This window comes from Crocodylus siamensis, chromosome 1 (genome assembly GCF_052110815.1).
Source record: "Crocodylus siamensis isolate JL-2025a chromosome 1, ASM5211081v1, whole genome shotgun sequence".
Taxonomy (NCBI): Eukaryota; Metazoa; Chordata; order Crocodylia; family Crocodylidae; genus Crocodylus; species Crocodylus siamensis.
This window is the reverse complement of record NC_143395.1, coordinates 273438754-273463651: the sequence shown is the minus strand read 5'-3', so window position 1 is coordinate 273463651 and position 24898 is coordinate 273438754. Positions and strand designations below refer to the sequence as shown.

Sequence of the window (24898 nt, the reverse complement as noted above, 5' to 3'; positions counted from 1 at the left end):
TAGATGTTCTTTCTTTATTTATGTGCACATTCTAAACAGCTACTGACTTCCCAGATCTAAAAAGGTATAGTCACTATAACATAGCAACTGCTGCATAAACTGAATTCTGTTGTTTCATTAAGTTAAAAAGATAAAAATATGCACAACTTATATGTCTCTACTTTTTCTACTTAGGATTCATGTGTCACTGAATCATTTTGCCATAAGCTATATATTGCACATCAGGAGACCCCAGATCTGCTTATAGCTCATCAGCACCTACAGCAAGGGAAAATCTACAGACATACCTCGGAGATATTGCGGGTTCGGTTCCAGACCACTGCAATAAAGCAAATATCGCAATAAAGCGAGTCACACGAATTTTTTGGTTGCCCAGTGCATATAAAAGTTATGTTTACACTATACTGTAGTCTATTAAGTGTGCAATAGCATTATGTCTAAAAAAAAAATGTGCATACCTTAATTAAAAAATACTTTATTGCTAAAAAATGCGAAGTGAGCAAATGCTGTTGGAAAAATGGTGCCGATAGACTTGCTCGACGCAGGTTTGCCACAAACCTTCAATTTGTAAAAAACGCAATATCTGCGAAGCGCAATAAAACGAGGTATGCCTGTATTCCTAAATGGATATTTACTGAAGTTACTCCAAAAACTAGTATCATCATCAAAACATTCCTTAGTGAATAAAGGAAGGAGACAAGTCTGAGATGAATACTTCTCTTTTCATCAAGCTCTGCTCAGAAAAACAATCTAATATTCTTTCCTGTAAATTTCATAGATTTCATAGACATTAGGGCTGGAAGGGACCTTGGGAGATCATTGAGTCCAGCCCCCTGCCCAAAGGGCAGGAAGTCAGCTGGGGTCATAGGATCCCAGCAAGATAAGCATCCAATTTACTCTTGAAGGTGTTCAGTGTAGGTGCTTGAACCACCTCCGCTGGCAGACTGTTCCAGACCTTGGGGGCTCGGACAGTAAAGAAATTCTTCCTTATGTCCAGCCTGAAACAGTCTTGCAGGAGTTTGTGACCGTTCGACCTCGTCATCCCTTGGGGCGCTCTGGTGAACAAACGTTCCCCCAGATCCTGGTGGTCACCTCTGATAAACTTGTAGGTGGCCATCAGATCACCCCTGAGCCTACGCTTTTCCAGGCTAAAGAGTCCCACGGCTCTCAGCCTGTCATCGTAAGATCTGTTTTCCTGACCTCTGATCATGCGCGTGGCTCTCCTCTGGACTCTCTCAAGCTTCTCCACATCCTTTTTGAATTGTGGAGCCCAAAACTGGACGCAGTACTCCAGCTGCGGCCTCACCAAGGCCGAGTACAAGGGGAGAATGACGTTCCGGGATTTGCTCGAGAAGCATCTATGGATGCAAGCCAGCATTTTGGTCGCTTTATTAGCTGCAGCATCGCATTGCAGGCTCATGTTCATCTTGTGGTCAATGATGACCCCCAAGTCTCTTTCTTCTGCAGTGCTATCCAACGTAGCACTGCCAAGCCTATAAGGATGCTGCAGGTTTTTCCTTCCAAGGTGGAGAACCTTGCATTTTTCGGTGTTAAACACCATCAGGTTCTCATCCGCCCATTTGCTGATCTTGTCCAGGTCAGCTTGGATCACCCGCCAATCTTCTGGCGTGGATGCTTTGCCCCAAAGTTTGGTGTCATCGGCGAACTTGGCCAGTCCACTCCTGACTCCAATGTCCACATCGTTAATGAAGATGTTGAACAGGATGGGTCCCAGGACAGAGCCTTGAGGGACCCCACTGGTCACAGGGCACCACAATGGAGTGACTGCCATCGATTACAACCCTCTGGGTCCAACCACGGAGCCAGTTTAGGTATCCATTCAGGTAAGTGCAATGCTGCTGCTATTTTTATATGCTATGTTCGCTGGGGACAAAGAACTCTTGTTTGAGGGACCCAGCTGTGAAACAAAACTTCAGGAAGTAATCGGGTGCCCCAGATTTTAGCCATCCTAGGTAATACTGGAAAACTTCCTCTTAAAAAAAGAAAAGGCTTTCCATTGTAAGAGCAACACTCAATGCCAGTATCCCCTTCTACATCTAAACCCTCTCAAAATAAATCAAAGTGAATGAAATAAAATTAAAGGAAAAAAGCAACACACAAAAAATAAACAAAATTGTTATACCCTTAACTAGTATATCCTTCTATTCCTAATCCCAGAAAGAGAAAAGTGAGAGAATGCACAAGGTTTATTAGACTTCCATTACTGCTTTTGCTTCAACATGTAATAGAGGCAATATAAAACTATAGTGATGGACATAATATAAACCCTCAATGGAAATTATTACTTTACTAAATTAAACATATTGTAAATACTTCTTATTTGTTTTCCTATTATTTTTCACTTGAAATCTTTCAAGTTTTATTCCTAGGAGTCGATCCTAAAATCAGCATTTATACCAGTGGTCCTCAACTTTTTAAACTTGAGGCACCCCTCTTTAAGACTTGAAATACCCCAGGAAAAATGCCAGCTTTTAATTTTCACTTGCTTTTTGACTACAGAAAAATAAGATAGAGCAATTGCAAAGAACTCAGAAAGACCACAACAGGTCAGAATAGTTTCAACATGATGGATTCCTATTTTAAATCTCTCAGTTTGTCAGGTAAATGTTTGTACTCCTAAGTGCTAACTTTGCCTAGCACACCACAGTACTTTTGAAAGGATCTCACAGCACCCTGGTTGTTTATCTTATGTATAAATTGGTGATTCTCAAACACTTAAACTATTACAATTTGAACTTAATCAATGTGCTAACATTACAGAATAGGAGAGAGTTTTAGAATATATTCCTCGAAAATATATTCAGATGCTGCTGCACATAATTCCCTACTACACAAAGGGTATTATAACTTATCAAGCATTTGGCATAGTTAGGAAAAAATAAATGGTGCCAAAGCCTTCTAAAAAGTGGTATTATGAAATAAGGTAAACAAGCTAAAATTGTATCATTTCACAAAAATAATAAATATAGCATTTGGAAAAGCTGTAACATTAACCTTAATTGGAAAAGTAGCACATTCTGTAAATATTTTGAATGTGCCTGTAAATATCTGTATTTTCCCTTAAGGGAAAGACAATAACGTTCTACTCATCCTACCACAACACATTCTCCTTTCTACTTATTTAAAAGTAATACATTAAGTAAAACAAGAGCATTGCTTCAGTTTGTGTCTATATTTTTTTAAAAACTATATTTTCATCTATGTGATATTTTCTGACTCTAAGAACTCAGGCCAATGAGAGGCAAAGCACTGCTCAACCTGGTACTGGCAACCAGGGACGACCTAATCAGCGACCTAATGATTGAAGGGAAGTTGGGTAACAGTGATCATGAGCTGATCACCTTCACCATCAGCCATAAAGCTGGCAAGTCAGTCAGCAATACAGAAGTCCTTGACTTCAGGAAAGCTGACTTTGACAAGCTCAGGAGGCTTGTCAGTGAGGCCCTAAGGGACCATGACCCTAAGGGGAGGGGAGCTCAGGAAGAGTGGTTGCTCCTCAAGGGAGCGATCCTTGATGAACAAGCTAATGCTATTCTGTCTCAGAGGAAAAGCAGCAAAAGGGCACAGCAGCCCCCCCGGCTCTCCAGGGAACTAGTAGACCTCCTGAGGCAAAAAAGAAAGACCTACAAAGGATGGAATCCACCTCCAAGAAGGAATATTCCGCAGTGGTCTGGTCCTGCAGGAAGTGAGCCAGGAAAGCCAAGGCTGCACCGGAACTCCAACTAGCTACAAGTATCAAGGACAATAAAAAAGTCCTTTTTTAGATATGTGAGGAACTGGAGGAAAAGCAAGGGCAACACTGGACCTCTGCTAAACCAGATGGGACAACTGACAACTGATGCCCAGGAAAAAGCCAACCTACTAAATGGGTACTTTGCATCGGTCTTTCATCAGTCCCACAGGACGCCCCTGCCCACTACGAGATAGGGGGGCCTGGGTGAGGGAGGCCTGGGTGAGGAAGATTCCCTGCCTTCCATCAATGCTGATCATGTGAAGAAACACCTTGAAAGGCTGGACACCTTCAAGTCAGCTGGCCCTGACAATCTACACCCCAGGCTACTCAGGGAGCTGCTAGCATCATAGCTCGGCCCCTGGCACAGATATTCGAGAACTCCTGGTGCTCTGGTGAAATGCCTGAAGATTGGAAAAAGGCCAATGTGATGCCTATCTTCAAGAAAGGGAAGAAAGTGGATCTGGCAAACTATAGGCCCATCAGCCTGACCTCTATCCCGGGGAAGATCTTAGAAAAGATTATTAGAGGCCATTCTCAACAGACTGGCCAATGTCAACTTCCTGAGGGATAGCCAGCATGGGTTTGTTGTGGGTAGATCTTGCTTGACCAATCTTATCTCCTTCTACAACCAGGTGACCAATCACCTGGACAAGGGAAAGGAGATTGATGTCATATATTTTGACTTCAAAAAAGCCTTCAATCTGGTATCCCATGATCACCTCTTGGCGAAACTGGCCAGCTATGGCCTTGCGTCCATCACAATCTACTGGCTGGGGAATTGACTCTGTGGCCAGACCCAGAGGGTGGTGGTTGACGGAAGTCAATCATCACAGTGCCCTGTGACCAGTGGGGTCCCCCAAGGCTCTGTATTGTTCAAAATCTTCATTAATGATGCGGATATTGGAGTCAGAAGCAGACTGGCCAACTTCGCCAATGATACCAAACTCTGGGGTATAGGATCCACACCTGAGGACAGGAAGGCAATCCAGGCAGACCTTGACAGGCTCAAGAAATGGGCAGAAGAGAACCTGATGGTTTTTAAAAACTGAAAAATGCAAGGTTCTCCACCTTGGAAGGAAAAACCTGCAGGATCTTTATAGGCTCGGCAGTGCTACGCTGGTTAGCACTACAGATGAAAGGGACTTGGGGGTCATGATTGACCACAAGATGAACATGAGCCTTCAATGTGATGCTGCGGCCAGTAAACCAAGCAAAACGCTGGCTTGCATCCATAGATGCTTCTCAAGCAAATCCCGGAACATCATTCTCCCCTTGTACCCAGCCTTGGTACTGGAGCTGGAGCTTGGAGCTGGAGTACTGCATACAGTTTTGGACTCCTCAATTCAAAAACGATGTGGAGAAGCTTGAGAGAGTGTAGAGAAGAGCCATGCAATGATCAGAGGTCAGGAAAACAGACCTTACGATGACAGACTGAGAGTTATGGGACCCTAGCCTGGAAAAGCACAGGCTCAGGGGCAATCTGATGGCCACCCATAAGTTTATCAGTGGTGTTCACCAGGATCTGGGGGGATGATTGCTCACCAGAGTGCCCCAAGGGATGACAAGGTCGGATGGTTATAAACTTCAGCAAGACTGTTTCAGGCCAAACATAAGGAATAATTTCTTCACTGTCCGAGCCCCCAAGGTCTGGAATAGCCTGCCACCAGAGGTGATTCATGCACCTACATTGAATGCCTTCAAGTGAAATTTGGATGCTTATCTTACTGGGATCCTATGACCCCAGCTGACTGTCTCCTGCCCCTTGGGCAGGGGGCTGGACTCGATGATCTTCTAAGGTCCCTTCCAGCCCTAATGTCTATGAAGTGTATGAAATCTATTAAACTAAAGTTCTCTCACAAGATGTTGACCAACACCAACTGGGAATTCCATTTCAAGTTTTCTATGGTACTATTGGCTCAAAACCAGAATTGCAATAAATATCTCTTCCCCAGATACAGATCTATAAACTATTAAGTTAATGCACCTCAGCATTTGGAACCAAAGCATGAACTAAAGGTGAAGACAGGCATAACACTTGTCGTATTCCAAGGATGTCACCGATTGGGAACTGGTTCACAACCATCCCCGGATAGAAGTGCCCTTGGGCATGTCTACATGTGCAATTAATTCAGAGCAATAAACTCCGGGGGGGGGCACTGTGCTTATATGTGCACCTGGGACCGCAGCACACTGAAGCAGGTCAGAGCAGCCCCCGCTGGCAGGAAGTCTGGGGGGAGTCAGCCTGCCAGACCGGGGCTGCTCCAACCTGGCTCAAGTGCTGCTGAGGGGCTGACTGGATCACACGGGAACTCCAGTATGAAGCTAGCTGGCAAGCAGCCCCTGCACTGAAATACCCTCATGCCCCAACCAGCCAGGTCAGCATATACACATGTGCTGCAAAGTAAAAACCTCCACAGGAGGAAAATCTGTATTTTCTGATACTACCTGGCTGTAGAGCTTATTAGTTACTCCAGCCTAATAGCTCTGCACATGTAGACACCAAGACATTAACTGCAGAGTTAATTAGTCTACTCCACAGTAAACATCTCATGTAAATGAGCTTCTTATATACACTGCTAAGGGTCCAAAATAAAACCCTCCTTCACCATTTAGGAATTGCACTTCCCCAAAACGGCACCAGGGGATGATAGAGTACCCAATGTCTTCCAGTACTGGGGAGCATGTGTAGGTCCCTACATGTGGTTCCAAGGGGCTGCATGCCTTAGATCCCCCCTCTTCCCCCAATCTCCACAGCTTTTGAATCCCTGCCTGGAAACTCATGTTGTCAATGCACCTCCCTGACAGAGACCCTGCACTTCAGGGTGTCAGGTTCATTTGGGGTGAGGAGGAGGCAAGCCACACAGAAATCCCTCAACATCTGGCAACCTCTCCACTTCTCCCCCTCACCTAAGCAGATCTGGACAATGCCTGCACTTAGCTTTCACTCCTCCTCTGACTATAGAAAGATCATCGAGCAATTCTTTTTCTGCAAAGAACTTAGACTACAACAAGTCAGAAGGGGTTTTAATACTATGGATTCCAACTCAAAATCTCCCGAGTTTATCCTGTGAATTGTGTGTAGGTGTTTCCACCCCCAACGGTGTTAATACAGCACCCTTCAAAGAATCTCATGATACTGGTTGAAAAAAATAAAAAAATAAAATCACTATTTTAGTTAACAGACATTCTGACTAGCTGAAAGTTAAATAGGAATGAACTGCAGCCATGCAGCAAGCACAGCAGAGCAATCTGGACTGGTAGAACAAAAGCAGGTATAATTACAGAGGCATCGACTTGGGAACCTCTTACATAGGAAGTAATGTGTATCCCCAGAAACAGCCTAGTCTAGTGATTCTAAACCAGGGTGCTATAGAACCCTGGGGATGCCATGAGATCCTTTTAAGGGTGCTGTGGGGTTGAAAAAAAATGCACCAAAAATAAGATCACTTATTTAGTTGGCCAAAGGTGGATTTCAGATGCATATTTTAGGCAATCAAATTTGAAAATATTAGTCCAAGACTTCTTTATGAACCTACCTCAATTGTGGCTAAACAAATGGTTTTTCATGGCCCGCTTGCAACGTACAGAGCCAGTTCCACAGGAATTTTGCAGCAGTCTGTCCCTCGGCACCGACTGACACAGATGCATGGGTAGGAAGAGGGACAAGGGGGAAGCCACCATCTTGGTTGCCAACTGCCCTTCATGCCATGCCTCCCCACCCTTTGGTGCTGATTGGCGGACAGGCCCTGGGATGAGGGGGCAACCACCATATTGTCTGCTGCCCTTTGTGCCACACTGCCTGCCAGCACCTTCTCCTCCTGGAAACAAGGACCATTGGCTGCTAGTGGGGAGCCAGCATTTTATTTGTATTAAGTTTTTATTTTTGTTGATTTCTGCAAATTAAGTAGGTCCCTCTTTATGAAACTACATCACCAATTCTTACTCATATCCATGATAATATACACTGGATAGTTTGCAAAACAAATAACATACAAGCAAAACATTAGGACTGGTAAAACTGGCAAATAATTTTCCATCCCTTATACCTATAATTCTGTATAAGCACCGCCCCCATACAGTAAACTTCAACACAAAGTTAAAAAGTTATCCAATTATTACACCTTCTAAATATATACTAGCATTATGGTGTACAGTTACAATTGTACCCAAACATCACATCTGCTGTTCATCTTGTAGTATGGAGAACACAGATAAAAATAGAACTACGTCATATACCTCATGATTCACTGGCATCTATTGTCTCATTAGAAACTGGTATCTGAAACTTCACTTTTTAGATCTTAGGACTGAAAACCAATATGGCATATTTAATAATTTAAAATACAAAATGGAATATTCTGAAACCAGCATCATCATTCCACTCCAAAAATTATCACCTGAAAAATTATAAAGTAAGCAAAGATTGATAGAAAAAGATTAACAGTGACAATCTGAAGCATTCACAGAAAAAAGAGAGAAATTATGAAATTTTTAAACAATTTTTTGGATTATTTTTATTTGCCTTCTAGTTTGTCTCATCAGAGGAAACTTGCTTCAGATTTACAATTTTTTCTTTACCCCCCTGAGAACCAGATGAAAAAATTTCTAATGAAAAATTAGAATTTTCTTCAGATCCTTGTATTCTAGCAATTAGTGCATTAAGAAAAAAGCCTGCCTATACATATGCTTGTTTGTGTTCCAATTAGAAAGCACTGGATTGAGTCTGCTCCACATTCTAATTAGAATGCTCCAGCATTGCCTCACTGTCGTGTACATTAAGCCCCCACACATTTTAAAATGGCCACAGGAGCATTTTATCTAGACCTTGTCAAATGACATTTAGATGAAGCATCCCACAGCCATTTTTAAATGTACAAGGACTTAATACATGCAACAGTGAGCCATTTTAATTACAGCAACTGTCTGGGAACTGCTCTAATAAAAACACCCCCAAAATGTCCATTATCCTGAGACTGACAATAAAATTATGAGATTCTAGAATATTAGGACATGCAAGAAAAAGAGCTGCCATACAAAAATGAAATGTTACCGTATTTTCTCATGTACAACAGAAATCTGAAATCTCCCCTGAAATCTGCCCCCCAAAGCTGGTGTGCATGTATTCAGCAGGAAAACTGATTTCCTGCCTGGAGTTAGAAGTATCCTGGTTTGATTCCTGCTCTAAACTGTGGTAATACTGTTCAGACAGCAGAGATAGTCAATTGACTTAATGGCTCATTGTTCTTAAGGCTACAGCCTGACTTATACCAGCTCCTGCGTGTCCTCACTGCAAGCTGGGCACACGGGGAGTGGACACATGCCACAGCACTGATTGCAGGGGACAGGGATGGGCTTGAAGCTCGGCTGGTGCAGCCCCAGCCCCTGAGAGTGATGCTGCCTGGGCCACGCCAACCGATCACCAAGAGATGGAGCTGCACCAGCTGAGCTCAGAGCCTGGGTCTGTCCACTGTGAACGGTGCTGCGAAGCGCTGCGCCGAGCCCAGCCCCAGCCCCTACAAGCGGTGCCAGGCTTGACGCTTGGCTGCTGCAGCTGGGCTCAGTACTCAGCAGTGCTGCTTGCAGGGGATGGGGCTTGGCTTGGCACTCCACTGGTGCGACCCAGGCAGTACCACTCACAGGGAATGGGGCTACACCAGCTGAGCCCAGCCGCATCCCCTGTGAGCAGCACTAGGCTCAGCGCTTGGCTGGCATGCCTCCATCCCCAGCGAGCAGTTTGGCCTGGGCCATGCCAGCTGAGCACAAAGCCCAGCACTCCTCACAGGGGACAGGGCTGGGATCTGCTCAGCAGCACCACTCGCAGCAGACAGTGCCAGGCCCACCCCCCATCCCCTGCGAGTGGCACATCTTAGCCCGCACCAGCCAAGCGCTGAGCCCAGCAGTGCTCACAGGGGACAGTGATATGGTGTGTAAGTGGAGGTTGAATTTTAAGAGTTAAAAACTGGACTTCAAAACTCAACTTATACACTGTAAAATATGGTATATATTAAATCTGTATGTGAGAAAATACAGCCTATGATAAGTATTTCTCTACTGATCCCTTAAAAATTAACAGTGGTTTCCAGTTTGAGATATCTGTTTGTGTTCCTGTCATGTAACACTCATGTAAACAGTCACAACTGAAGACTGGGTTAAAGCAAATATATTTTTCTCTAATGTACTCAAATCAAGAAAAATATCAATTTGCCACAGATCTGTGAAAAAGGATGTACAATAGTTGGTGAATGGAGAACAGTAATACAGATAGCATAGAACCTTTGAATCCAGCTTTAGACCTTCTTTCAAGTATTGAGCTAGGAACAGGAGAGATATTGATGTTTGGCTAATGAAGGCCAAAAATATGAGTTAAGTAAATATGAAGGAAAAAAAAAAGCAGAAAAGCAGAAATTTTTCATATACAAATTAGAGTATTTTCTTCTTAAAAAGCTACATTATAAAAGATAACAAAAATGATATACTAGTTATAAGGAGAGCAGCTACATCTATAGTTAAGTCTACTTTATATTATCTATTTAAAGATACTGCTTTTAGTTATTTATAACTTCCAAAATCTTTAGGTTGAAATTTTGCATGTACCGCTATTATTAACTCAGCTGCTTTTAAGAATCTGTTACAGAAATATATGTTGCTTTGCTCATTGCTAATTATTTTCCTAATGCTGGTTTAACTGAAAAAAATCTTAGCACACCCATCCTTTGGGGTAGGAATTTGAAATCTGGCAGAGAGTTCAACTTGCAGTGTGCAAAATGAGCTCATATGTGGACACATTAAAATTACAATTTTCAAATGCACAAGAGAGGCTTCTTAGAGCTTGGCAATGAAATTCATTAAAAATTCCAGCTGCACCAAGCACACTTCAGTCAACAGGCAAAGATTAATGGATCAGGGTCTTTGGTCAAGCTTGGGGACTTAAAGATCCAGAGACTTTGACTGCCACCATGACTTCCATTTGCTAGATTTCTAGCCTAATTTCTGCACTCTGTTCTGCCTGATTTAGGAATTCTGTGTGCATCTTATTCTAGTGTCATTATTTTAGTCAATCCTGTAAGCAATGCTAGTCTACCATTGAGACCCCACTGAGGAGAGGGAAAGGGGAGAAAGTGTCCACAGCCAATAGCTAGGTAGCCCCAGATGCAGTACTACAGCATTACTTAAACCTTTCCCCAGCAGTCAGAAACTGTTATTATCGTATTTCCTTACTTATGTGCATCCCATTTTCCAGCAGCTGAATTTTGGGGAAAAGGTGTGTGTTGTATGCAAGATACCATGATATCTCCCTTCCGATTCAGGGCCCAGCTGTTTTGCTCCTTGATCAACTTGGGAGAGTATGCCAGGCATTTTTCCTTCTCTCAATAGCTAAGAGCACGGTTCATCGTTATTCCAGTACCAACTGAAACGGGAAGAGAAAGATCCTAACCTAAATGACAAAACATAATTTTATCAGTAACCAGCCAGAGAATGCTCTGGGATTGATCAGATATTTACTGAATGGAATTGTGCCACCTCATTTGCTGCAGAAGAGGGAAGATGTATAGTGAACAAAGAAGACTGCAGGAAGAGAAAAATATGCTTGCATGGTGTCATTCAGTTGTCTGCATCCTGAAGAACTGAATTCTTTACCTGCCTTTGCCATGTTGTTCTTCTGTGGTGCTGGGCAACTGATATAACCAAGATTTTTCACACGGAGGTCGCTTGGGAATAAGATTCTATTCCACCTACATTCAGCTGTGCCTAAGGGCAATGGTATCCTACCCTACTCTGGTCACTGAAAATCCATTAGTGCATCTACTTTTGTAACAACCACCATCTTACCCTTACGAGGATGTCACAAAAAAGAGAACCAACTAACTAACTTTTTGTCTCAACAGTTTTCCCAAGGACTCAGGTAGGATGGAGCAGAATCACACTTGCCCTGAAATCCACTTACACACCTCACAAGTGTAACTGAATCTGGCCCTCAATGTGCATTCTTTACTTTCTGGGTGCCTAACATGACAACAATTGGGCTAGATACAATTTCAGTTGGAGCTGTCCTTTAAATATATGAAGTGATATGCAGTGCAGAAGTTCTGTGAAAAAAGCAGGGCCTTAAGTATCTCATCATCGTATCATCAGTTTTGGGCATCAAAAATGAGTGGATTTTTTATTATTTTAGTCTTAATCTTTATATTTCAGTTTCCCATTAGTAAAATGAGAATAATGCCACCTCATTTCACAGGTATACTGTGAATATAAATAAGAATGTTAACAACTGTGAAATTTTCTGTTACAAAACTTGAGAGCACCAGAGTTTCAATTTAGTTTTCATCTCCCCTCTTCAGTTTAGGGTTTGGGTAATGTGCATAAAAATGCATGAGGTTGCAAATGAATGGGAGAGGGGACGCAGAAACAAATATTGAATTACTACCCACTTACTGAAGGAGGTGAGGGGTCCTGTGGTATACACAGTGATCATGGAATTAAACAGGCATAGGTACAAGGTGGCCAACTTAACATTGTACAGGTGACATTAATTCGAGAATTCCTCCCCTTTCAGTGCTTTGCCTTGGAACCTGGCATTCCCATTTAAAGAAACCAGACACTAGTATGTATGACAACTATACTTTCCTGCTCCTAGGTGTATTATGACTTGAATTTAGATGTACTGATAGACACTGATGTTACACCAATGCTGTACCCACCAAGCAGTTAACTAAAAAGTAATTGGCCTGCAGGGCCATTCATTTGGTGCTTGTCACAAAGATAAAATCTATCTGTTTAAAAAGGTTTACTTGCTAGACATTGACAGATGACTTGGGGTTTTACTGCTAATTGTTATGTATACTCCAGTATCCTGAAGACACCTTGGATGAATCATGGTTTCAAGTGAAAACAGTTGCAGTATTCCTATCAGTTTAATTTGGCTGAGATTATCACCCCTTGAATTTATCAAGTACTCAAATAAACACACACCACAAAATAAAACACCCCTCCCCCCGCCCATAAAAACTGTTGTCCAGCAAAAAGATATTTAAGGTCTGATATTCAGAAGCACTCTTATTAAACCTCTCTGAAAAGCAAATCGGTCCAAGTGTTCTTGCATCTTAAAAAAAAAAACAAAAAAACCAGAGGCTCCAACTTAAATAAGCCAGGTGGGAAAAAAAGATCTTGTCAATAGTCCACCTAAATCATTCCTTCTTACCTTCTAGTCATCACTATGCATGGCTCACATTTTAAAGGCCACAAATTTAGGAATTCTAGTCTTCTATCTACAGAACACCTCCTAACACTGGTAAAAGACATCCCCATTACTTGTGCAATCAGCATACGTCAATCTTATTTTTAAAAAGAATAAAGATACTCTAGTCTCCATTCTAGATTCAATCAAGTTTTGCCCACTGGAACTGAGTGAATACTACCTGGCTCTCTCAACTTCTGTATTTGGTACACTCACATTTGTTTCCTATTTTTGGTTATCCGCTAACATTTGTGCAAACGAATGTGGGAAGTTCCTATATTTGTTATAATGACCTGTATTCAGAAATCAATACAAATAGTTATTTGCTTTTTGTCATTTACTTTTGGTTTAAAAAGGATCAGCTGACCAATAGAGACCAGAGACATTAGGCCATTTAGGGGGCCAATCACGTGTAGTTGCTGATGAACAGAAAATAGTTAAATTGACTAGGCACATAAGCAATCAAAACTGTCCATCTGAGCTACAAAGCAAATACTCAGATAAGTATTCACGAGTGAATAATTAGCGATTCACAAACAAGAACTGTATTTGTTGGATAATATGCCACTGCTGTTACAAATGAATGTTTGGAATTCTAACTACTGACTCTTCATTGTGGCTGACCACTGAATTCAGAACACTAGTCTCCAATTCTCTTCAAAGGTAAAATAGTCTATTTATTCTGCTGGGTCTATCTTTTTTTTCTCTGCTCTGTTTAACTACAGGGGAAAATGGCACTAAATTAAAAACAGACACTGCATACTTGTCCACAGCAGTGGGTTACATAAGAATATTTCAACTGCAGTGTTGACTAGGTCTCAGTGAACTAGTTTAAAACATAAAAAAACAACTCCAGTTTGAACCAAGGCTGAAGCTTTCTTGTGGTCTGAGGAAGGTTAACTTTATTTTTTTAACTTTTAGGATGGCAATGTACTTTCAAAGGTGGATCATATCCAAAAGTGAAATATAATGAAGTACCATAAAGAAGATTGTTCATGGAATATTTTTAACTTCCGTGAAACTCAGGTGTTCATCAATTTGCACGGGAAATACTATTCACTTTCCATCTCCCAATGCAGCAAAAAGAAGTTCTAGACCAAGAAAGTAATATAAAAATGCTGAACAGACAAATGTTGGGTTTATCATTTAAAATAAAAGGGGTAATTATTCAAACCCAACCTCTTGAGAGTCGCACATCATTTAATGTTGAATACCTTGGCTGGCTAGCAAACAAAGCCTGCCAAGTCTGCACAGCTCCTTCAGGTCACACATTGGCCATCCTCATTTAAGAAAAACATTTGAAAAAAAATGCAGTAATATAGATTAGCATCTTCTATCCAATCAAATATGAGTTGACAAGGATGTAAGAGAGAACAAAATACATGAAAAAAAAAAAAGCTGCAAAATATTTCAGGATAGTAATTCCAAGTATCTATCTATTTCACAGTATCTATAGACAGATAAAAATGTAAAAGTTTAGGACTTCATAGTTAAAGTTTATAATCATGTCTTCCAAAAAGATTCTATTACTAATCTGATATTTCTTCCAAATAATTTTAAACTTTGTTGAAAGAAGCCTCACTATAAAAGTCAAGTATCAAAAGACATGTTTTCTTCAGCCTTCTGCCACCATCAGCAGTGTTGTTTTACGCATGGTAGTCCAGGGAATATATGGTAACCCTTTACTAAAACAACTATATTATTAGGGGAGATGTTTAACAACCTCCCAAAAACAAAATTCCCACAAAAAAAGAAACAGCTTAGGTTAAACAGGAAAACGAATCACCCCCATTAATGGAGATTAAGTAAAAGTAATTGGAGGTAACAAAAATATAGATCACTGTAGCAAAGTCATCATCCAGGAAAAAGGGAGCAAACTGAGGTACATTTCTGAGCAAACAAGGGGTAAAAATCTGCATCCAAACTCAGTGTGGAATCAAATAAAACCCTGAGGTTTGCACCACAGATAAATGGGAACTGCCAAATTGCAAAGTGATGCACCTGGGGAGGAACAACCAGCACCATACTTACAGGTTGGAGAACTCCCTTCTTGTCAGTACAGGAGGCGGAAAAGGATCTTGGAGTCATCGTTGACTCCAAGATGAACATGGACTGGCAGTGTGGGGAGGCAGTCAGGAAGGCCAACTGTACCTTGTCATTCATCCACAGATGCATCTCGAGCAGGTCCAAGGAAGTGATCCTCCCTCTCTATACGGCACTGGTCAGGCCGCAGTTGGAGTACTGCGTCCAGTTCTGGGCGCTGCACTTCATGAAGGATGTTGACAGCATGGAGAGGGTCCAGAGAAGGACCACTTGCATGATCAGGGGGCAGCAGGGCAGGCCCTATGAAGAGAGGCTACGGGACCTGAACCTGTTCAGCCTCCAAAAGAGAAGGCTGAGGGGGGATCTTGTGGCCTGTTACAAACTAGTCGGGGGGGATTAGCAGGCACTGGGGGAGTCCCTGTTCCCCCGAGCACTGCCAGGAGTGACCAGGAATAATGGTCACAAGCTGGCAGAGGGTAGATTTAGGCTAGATATCAGGAGGCGCTACTTCACTGTCAGGGAGGCTAGGATCTGGAACCAACTTCCAAGCGAAGTGGTGCTGGCTCCTACCCTGGGGGTCTTTAAGAGGAGGTTAGATGAACACCTTGCTGCGGTCGTTTGACCCCAGTAATCTTTCCTGCCATGGCAGGGGGTCGGACTAGATGATCTACTCAGGTACCTTCCGACCCTAGAAAGTATGAAACTATGGAAGGACTAGTTCTTCCAAGCATTTCAGGTTTTCAAACATCATCACTCTGCTCCATCTAAGGTTCCAGCCAAGTGAGCCACTCCACATGGTGGGGTTGATTTCTAGTGGACAGTAACATTTTAGTAGTGGTAGTGGTGACACCAGTTAGGAAAGGATACATAGTTCACTATCATTGGCATACTGCTGGAAGCCAAGTCCCTGGAGTCTAGTATCCCTCCTGGTAGCATCACCAAGATATTGATGAGAAGCAGGAACAGATCCCTGAGGAAGAAGAGGAGCAGTTACCCATTACCACTGACCAAGTTCTGCTTGAGAGAAATAACTGGAGCCACTACTACTTCTTGGCCACAGCAAAAGCATTCACATTGCGGCCCGTCAGGTTCCAATGAAAAAAATCGGTGGATTCTGCTAAACGCATTGTCATCAACAGTTTCAGACTGGAGCTACTACAGTGCTGGGTCATTTACTCCTCCAGTGTCACAAAGTTGTATCAGAAGTAGATTGCAATCCATTGTGCCAAAGGCAGCAGAAAAGTCCATCAGGACCTGCATGGAGAACTTTCCTGAGTCCATGCCTGTAAGAAAGTTATGTTAGTGTCACTAGAGCAGTCTTTGTGTTATGCCCTGATATGAACCATGCATGCGAAGCATCCAGGATGCTGGCTGATATCACATGTTGTTGCACACAGGCATTTACTACTTTCTTAATTGCCTTGGAGGAGGCTGGAGATGTGGCAAGTTTTGCTGACAGGGCCACCATTAAAGAGAGTTTCTGGGCTGGCTTCTTAAGATTTGGACAAGCTAGCAAACTCTTCGTGGAGTCTTCTGGAAGTGAATATCTGAGGAAGCATTGAGTTTTTCCTCTCTGTGGGGTTAACACATATGCCCACTAGATTGTGGCTCTGATATATTTTAGGGATCCTTAAGCTTTGGCATATCTGATGGAAACAGACTTGGGCTGGGCCCAAGTGGTAGGCAGAAAATGGGATCTGGTCTGCTGCTGGGAAAAAAATGAGAGGCCCTCCAGTACAGACCAAAGATCATCCCTTACAGGAAACAGAAGGTAGAGGTAAAGCAAAAGTCATGTGAAAGGAAAAAGAAGGAATTGGTTGTACAGAGTCTTTTGGGAGGTGGGGTGAGAGGGAGCGGGGAGGGGGCTTACTAGTGCTAATGCTGCCATAAAATATCTGTGCACCCTGAACTTGGAACCTTCATCTCCAAAACATTTTACAAATTTCATCTTCAGTAGTTTTGTTGATTCTTTGCAAAGCTAAATCCATTTTATGTTCTTTTTTTGGTCAGATGCAGTCATTATTTCAGCCAGAAGTAACAAGGGGCACTAAGGAACAGTGAACAATATCTTATAGTCATTACCAAAATCTAATCCACCTCTAGTTTTGCAAAGTGAAAAGATATCCAACTCAATTCTATCCCAGCCCTATTCTTCAAAAACACTCAGTCAATCAGTATAAGAAGCTAAAGATACAATATATAAATTACACACATTTATTTTCAGTCAGGCACAATTTTTTACTTTACATAGAGAAATATTTAACTAACTATCCTTTCAATTTGCTTCATGTACATGTAATGAATTTCACATCTTCTCCACCGGACTAAGTAAAGCTGGTAATTTCTCCATTATCTTGTGGAACATGAACAAAACTAAGAAAACCAACAAGATGAAATGTTTGGTTTTTACATAACAACAATATCCTTGTCCCAAATTGACTTTAAAAGGTTGAATGAAAGTCAAGTACCCATTTAGATAAAAAGAGAACATCTGAAACAAGTAATTCAGAAACAGGACTTCAAAAGGTACAGAAGCAGAGAGGCTGCTAATAACTATATGGACAGTTGTTCCATTACACAGCAATGCATAGTATGCAGTCCTATTCAGCATGGATAACTGGTGCCAAGCACCAATACCATTTTAAATAACAGCATTTTTACTACAGATTTTTATTTTCATGTCAGATTAGTTGACAAACCTGATAGTATCTGAAAGCACCATACATAGAGGATAGAGTCTTAAAACTTTTTTTTTCTTCACAAAATCCAAAGCCCCATTTCATCCTGCCACTCTCCCAGCAGACATAAAACCAACAAGAAATATCACAAAAAAATAGAATTCCTAAATGTATTTTCCAACTGTCCCATGCACAACAAAATAACAAATCTAATCTCATGTGGAGACTAATTTAAAAGTTAACAGGTATTTTTTTCTGTATTAGACCAATCCTTCATCTTTTTCAGACTACTTTCTGAAGTAAACACATTCAGTCATTGGAATTCATTTCAACTGTACTTGTTACCAAGTATTAACTCAAAATATCTGTAGGATAGGGCATTAAAAACAGGTTTGATAAGACAAGTGCACACTTGAACCACCAAATTGAAGTCAAGCTCAGCTAATGTTTCCTATATGTTATTCTCTTGTCCCTTGCTTTTCTTATACTTCTACTGCCCTATCTCACTGAGCAACACACTTCCTAAACTCCTCTTTTCCTCCTGGCCTCTCATATTCTCCTACCCTTGGCTGCCCAAGGGGCCAACTTCAAAGGGAGCACAGAAGACAGGACTAGGTAATACCCAACCTGTGACATGGTGGCTGGAGTACAGCACTGGGAAGTCAGAGAGAATACTTCCATCATCTTGAACACTTGAACAAGGCTTTGATCTTGCAATTCTTCAAAGGAAATTGATCCATTTAGTTACCTAATTTTGGATAACTAATTTTTGATCAAGTACTCAGTCACAAACCCCATACTTACACATTTGATATTACAGAAGATAGCCCATGGAACATACGAGGAAAACCACAGAGAATATGTTTTGGATAGCAGACACAGTCAGTAAGAAGTAGGGTTGGCAAGCCAGTCAAATACTGTCAACTGATGGGTCAATTGACTTCATATTTTTCAACCATTCAAAGATTATAGCAATCTCTCTCCAACCCCCACTTTTTCTAGTTTTCTTGACAGAAAAAAAATTTTGTATTTTTTGACTCATTTCTTAATAGAAACGTGTGCTTGTTCCAGCTAATAGGTATTTGGACCTATTGGAAGTTTTTTACAATTTTGACCAGTCAATTGACAGAACTTTATTTCACCAGTCAAATACCTAACCCTAGTATAAAGTAATTTATCATAGATGAAAAATGGAAAAGTGATGTACTCCAACATGAAGTAAAAATACCCAAGTTCATGTAGATCAGTGTAAATATACCAATTTATTAGAAAATTGATTACCTACTATTACCTGACACCACCAGACTTCAGTAGCACGCAACACATCTCTTTATTGCAAAAGATGAAAGAGAGACTGGGATAGATCCCACAATAATATATACATGGTTGATGCATTAGATCAGTGGTCTCTAAACTTTTTTGATCGTGCACCCCTATCAGTAAAAAATTTTTGAGCACGCACCCCCAGTATATGTATATTTATATACATATAAATGTAAATAGAAGTTCTAATATTTTCTTCCCGCACCCCAATGGATCATCTTGCACACACCCCACTTCAGAGACCACTGCATTAGAAGACACTCTCTCAAATTTGGTTTGTGCTCCTGATTTCGGGGCTAAGACTTCAGATATTAAAATTAAATTTTCAAGCAACTGAGACTGACGGAAGAGGAAAGCGAATCAAGAAGAAAAACAAAGGCTTATTGAAACAAGAAACTCAGTGCTAATTGCAACAGCCAGAAAAAGAACTATGCCACTTCCATATCTATTTCAGGTTCTGGCCTTAGGGTTCCACTTGTTGTTCAAACAAAGAAAACCAAAACAAAGGTGTTTCCCTAATTAATATTAATCTGAAGTTCAAAGTGGGGGGGCGAGTGCCTTGCTCAGCCCATCTTTAAATCACCTGCTGAGTTTACAGGCGAGTTGAGTTTAAACTCGCTGAGTTTACACCTGCTTGACTCCTCCTCTGTCACACATCCTCCTCTTTTCCTCACCCCTATGAATTAGGTCCAGAATAATTTTCATACAAATGTCTCCCCAGAGCTGCACCTGGGAGAAGTCAGTAATCACATTGACCCTACTAGAGTTGTAGTTAAACCATGGGGCCGAAGACCTGACTTAGAAAGAAGTCATCCTTAAAAGAAATCTCTATCCATACTCAGTCCTTAAAATATCTGCTAATTATCAGACGAAAAGTGCCAATTTGAAAAAGCACAATGTCGATATTTACTATGGACCCCAAAAAATGAAGCAGCCCACCAGTTGTTTACACTGACCAGAAAAGAGAATAAAAATATTTGGTTATCATTGATCTGTACAGAATTGACTGTATATATGACTTAGGATTTGGTATTGAGAGACAGTCTATTTTTCTATGAACCCTCCCACCCCCTCCACACGCGCACACACACACACACAAACCAGATGATCTTGCAAATCGTTTCTGTACCTGGAGCAAGAGATGTGAGAAGTGAAGTGAAACGTTGGTTAACTAAGCACCATAGAGGAAAAAACCTGTTCAGGTGAATATTGGGACACCTACTATGGAGAGGTAGATCATAAGGTTCTGACAGCCTCCACCGAGTAGCAGGATACAAACCTCCCAGGTGACGATTAGCTTGAGTAGTCAGAACCAATCATGAAGCAAAAGGGAAAGCTTAGTACAAACATCCAAATATGTGCCTTACAGTTAGGGTGGCCATACATCCCCATTTGGCCAGGACACTCCAGGACTCCATAGCCCAGTCCTGGTTGGTTGGTTAAAAGTCCTAGGCCAGAGTCCAGTAGGGAGGCAGAGTGGCATGGTACACCAGGCAGGCAGTCTGCCAGGCACCACTGCTCCTATGCTGGAGCAAAGACATGCCACCTGCTTCAGTCTGCCTACCTTGCCTCCTGCAGGAGCAGTGGTGCCTGCCTGGCACACCATGCTGCTCTGTCTCCCCACTGGACTCTGGCCTGGGACTTTTTACCAACTGCCTGGCTCCAAACTAGGGAATCCTGGAGTGTCCCAGCCAAACTGGGACATGTGGTCACCCTATTTGTGGTGCCATTCATATGACAAATACATGTACAAATGGGCACATAAATTGTCTATAAACTAATGTTAGGCATTTAATTAATGACAAGAAGAGTTGGAGATGTTCATATGCATGAGAAAAACAATGATACAATTTATTAGGTATTATAGGTTTACAGGCAGTCCTCAACTTAAGGCATTTCAAGTTGCAATGAACGTACAATGTTTATAAATTGATACCGTGTTTTGACTTTGACACCAGTTTCAACTTTATGACGCTTGATCCCATGTCATGCCAGCGAACAAGCATGCTGTATTGCCCATCTCCCACAGTTGTAATGTGTTCCATACAGGCAGAATTGAAAAAAGAAGATGGGGGGTGGTACTTTATATAAAAAACAATGTTATCTGTTACAGAACTATACATGAATCAGAATCATAGGCTCTAAATTACTTATGAATCAAAGTTCTAGCTAGAGATGAGATATTGGTGGGCATCAGTTAGTGCATACCTAGTTTCATTAAGGAACAAGACAAATTCCTCCTGAAATATCTTTCCAAAAGGCACAGGAAGAAAATCTATTAACACAGCTAATGTTCACTGGATATCCTATGAGGTCAAAAATAAAGCTTTCCTAAAGTTTAAAAAAAGAATATACAATAACAGCTTTATATAAAAGGTCCTGAAAACAAAGCGGGTTAATGCAATACTGGGCCTCACTGAACTATTAAGAAAAAAGGAAGCAGTTGCATAGGGATCTGTGAATGCAATCTGTTTGCATTTACCTTGTGCAAGCAGCATATGACACTAACAGAATATTTATATTCTTGCAATTTTAAAAGGGCTATTTTTCCAAAGCTTGCATGACTGGGAACATGACATTTCAAGTGGAAAGTTTCAACAGAAACTGGGAATTGTTCAAAAGTATCCTACTGCATACTCCAAAAACCACAATTCCACAGATGTGAAAAAAGCTAATGTTGAGCAAGATAATGTTCATATTTAAAGAAGATGAGGAAGTGACAATAAAAGCAAACAAAAGTTTATATATACAGGATAAAAAAGGGGCTGCACAGTTGCAAGTTAAAGTGTCTGTGAAAGATGAGAGAAGCCAAAGGAACTGATGAAATAACTGAAGACTAGTAGGTTTATTAAATGTTCAAACCAAAAAAAAAAAAAACCCATGGTGAAGCTTGCTTGTAATGGCAATGTAAAAAAGACAAAAAGAAAGCACTTGTGAACTTGAAACAAATCAAGCAGGAGGAAATAGCCACCCCATATGATGACATAGGTCGAACAAAAAGCTTCCCACCAGTAACCAAGGAGGATGAGGCAATAACTTTTAAGAATATATTATTTTTTATATCAACAGGCCCACAAAACTTAAACATAAGTGTCCTAAAAAGAGCTAGTCAAGGGAGCTCTCTAAACTATTAATGTTAATTTTAACATACCTTAAATTGGGGAAATACCAAAAGACTAGAGGACTTCCCATGCAGTTCCAATATTTTAAAGGGTAAAAGACAGTTAGCCCAATATCAATACCAGATAAGAACATGGTAAATTTGGAATGGTACCAAGGAGCTAGCTCTAAAAATATAATTAATGACAATCAGCATGGCTTAATGAATGGTAAGTATTGTCACAAGTATGCTATCTTTAACAGGATTGCAGGTCTGATTGATAAAGACACCCATGTTCATATATTGTAGTACTATACATGGACTTTTCCAAGGTAGGTAACTAAGTACCACATGATTTTTTAAATGCTGGGGCACAGATTAGATGGATTAAAAACTATCTGATTGACAGATCTCAAGATGATGTTAATGAGACTATAACAGTGAGTGGAACTGTTTTAACAGACTCTCCCTTGGAACAGTTCTTGGTTGGGCATTTCTTAATGTTTTACCAACAATGTAGATGACTATGTAAAACCCTAGTTAAATATGCAGATAGTACAAAGACTGGTGGAGCACAGGGGAGTAAAATTGAGCGTAAATTTCTCCATATTTGTTCCGTCCTGTGTTCACATCCACTATCTCAGAAAGCAGCAGCCACAAGAAGTCGGGCCCAGAAGAGGGATCACAGATTGCTGTATTAACATGAGCTCTCAATGCAAGCTGTAAATAAAATAAAGGTAGTGTAATCTTAACATGATCACTAGTGACTGGTTCAATTCTGGGAGAGACTTTGAAAAGGATGCAGACATACTGAAGTGTCTTTCCAGCCTTTCTGTGAATCACCCTCTCCCCTCCAAGTCCTATTCAGGTCCATCTTGCGCAAATTTTGGGGAGAACAGGAATGTCTGTGTGATCAACAATATGCTCATAACACTTTCACGTTGTGGAACAGGGTGCAACAGAACCCAAGTCATGCATACCTGGGTGTGTTACAGTCTGCATGATTCATAGTGGGTTTCATAAAGAGGAACAAGGTACTTGGTTGCTTGCCATGTGTCTGGATGCTCCCACACAAACCCTCATCTTTGCAGGGAGGGTTAGGAACCTAACTCCCATCTGGATTCTACTAAGCAAGAAGATTGCAGCTTCAAGGCCTCCACTGCATACCTGAAGAGGAGAGGATGGAACTTGTGCACGCGGAGTGGGGTTGGCAGCAGAACTGGCCAGATGTACTCCGAAAGGAGAGGGAGGGAGTTTGCCTCCCTCTGAACCAACAGAGTTGCATGCAGCTGAAGAGGGGACCCTGGATGGAAGGAACCGGTGTTCTGAGGTGGCACAGATAATAGTCTTCCCTAGACACCTGACTGGGTGCCTCAGTCACATCCTCCTCGCCAATTGGCAGCACTGGAGTCTCAAAAGAACTTCCCCCCAGGCCAAACTGGCAGGGACCTGGGCAGGTTTTCTGCCGTTCTTTCCCCTGCCTCTGCCACTGAACTGTCACACTGTAACCCATTCTCTGAGGTTGGGAAATGCTGGTCTAAGCACATAGGCAGGCACAGTTCTTTGGGTGAATCCGATACCTTTTATTAGACCAACTCAACAGTTGGACAAAGTTTCTTAGCAAGCTTTTGGGTTGAAAAAACCCTTCATCTTCACTGAGTGCTTTCTTCACAGACTGGCTTCCTTGCCTGCATGCCAGGCTCTATTGACTATTCCTTCCATCCAGGACCAGGACACTCCACCCCACCCCAACCTCCTCCAACAACCGCAGGTGCTTCCTCAGCCTGCCGAAGGGCCGAAAGCTTGCGAAGAAAACTGTTCCCAACTCCTTGGCAAAGTTGGCCAAGAACCCAGGCGTCACCGCAGCCCCGCGGCGCTGGCTCACCCGCGTCGTAGAAGGCGTCCAGCACTGCGGTCTCGCCGAAGTCGAGCTGGCCGAAGTGCAGCGTGGCGAGGTGCGCGCCCTCCGCCTCGCAGGCCCGCAGCAGGCAGTGGCGCGCCCCGCGCTCCGGCGCGCCCGGCCCGCTCTCGGCCAGCACGTACACGGCGCGCAGCGAGCGCCGCCGCGGGCCGCCCAAGTCCGCCGCCTCCTCGCCCTCTCCCGCCGGCGGCGGCGGCAGTGGCGGCGGCGGCGGGTCGGACGCGCTGCTGCCCCCGGCGCTCTCCATGGTGCCCCCAGCCGCATGCACTCGCAGCCCCGGCGAGCGGCAGGCAGCCCGGCCCCGGCACAGCCCTGAGAGCAGGCGGCCGACCTGGGGCGGGGCGGGGCGGGGCGGGGTGGGGGGAGGGCCCGGCCGCAGACGGACAGGGACAGGCAGGCAAGACACCGCTGTTCTCGCTTCAAGCCTTCCTCCGGGACACGACATCCCCCTTCCTGTTCACGGGGCGGTTTTACCACAAGCTTTGAGGCGGCACCTTTTATTCCGTTAACTCAATCTCAGTCAGAAGCCTAGAACAAAAGTTGGTGCGACTATTTGAGGGGGGTTGTTTGGGGGGGTTTTTAAGCTAAAAAGTTTGTGTGCACTTCAGTGTGGAAAAAGGGATTCAAGTAGGGAAGTGATCTTGCCTCTGTAAACAGCACTGCTAACATGACCACTAGTGACTGGCTCAGTTCTGGGACAGACATTTCGAAAAGGATGCAGACATACTGAAGTGCCTTTCCAGCCTTTCTGTGAATCACCCCCTCCCCTCCAAGTCCTAGGCAGGTCCATCTTGCACAAACTTTTGGGGAGAACAGGAATGTCTCTACCCAAACATTGCGTGTG

General features: G+C 42.5%; 1 protein-coding gene across 7 annotated transcripts in view; it reads right to left on the bottom strand.

Moving 5' to 3' along the window:
- The window catches only part of MAP3K15 (mitogen-activated protein kinase kinase kinase 15), a 135266-nt gene extending 110883 nt beyond the window's left edge, over positions 1 to 24383 (bottom strand). For all 7 annotated transcript variants that reach the window (XR_016444157.1, XR_016444159.1, XR_016444158.1 and 4 more), the window contains exon 1: positions 24019 to 24383. Coding sequence is in view for 4 of the 7 variants with exons in the window: in XM_090062613.1 (XP_089918739.1) it covers positions 24019 to 24301 (283 nt within the window). In the remaining 3 variants the exon portion in view is untranslated. The remainder of the gene's footprint in view (positions 1 to 24018) is intronic.
- Positions 24384 to 24898: the final 515 nt, after the last annotated feature.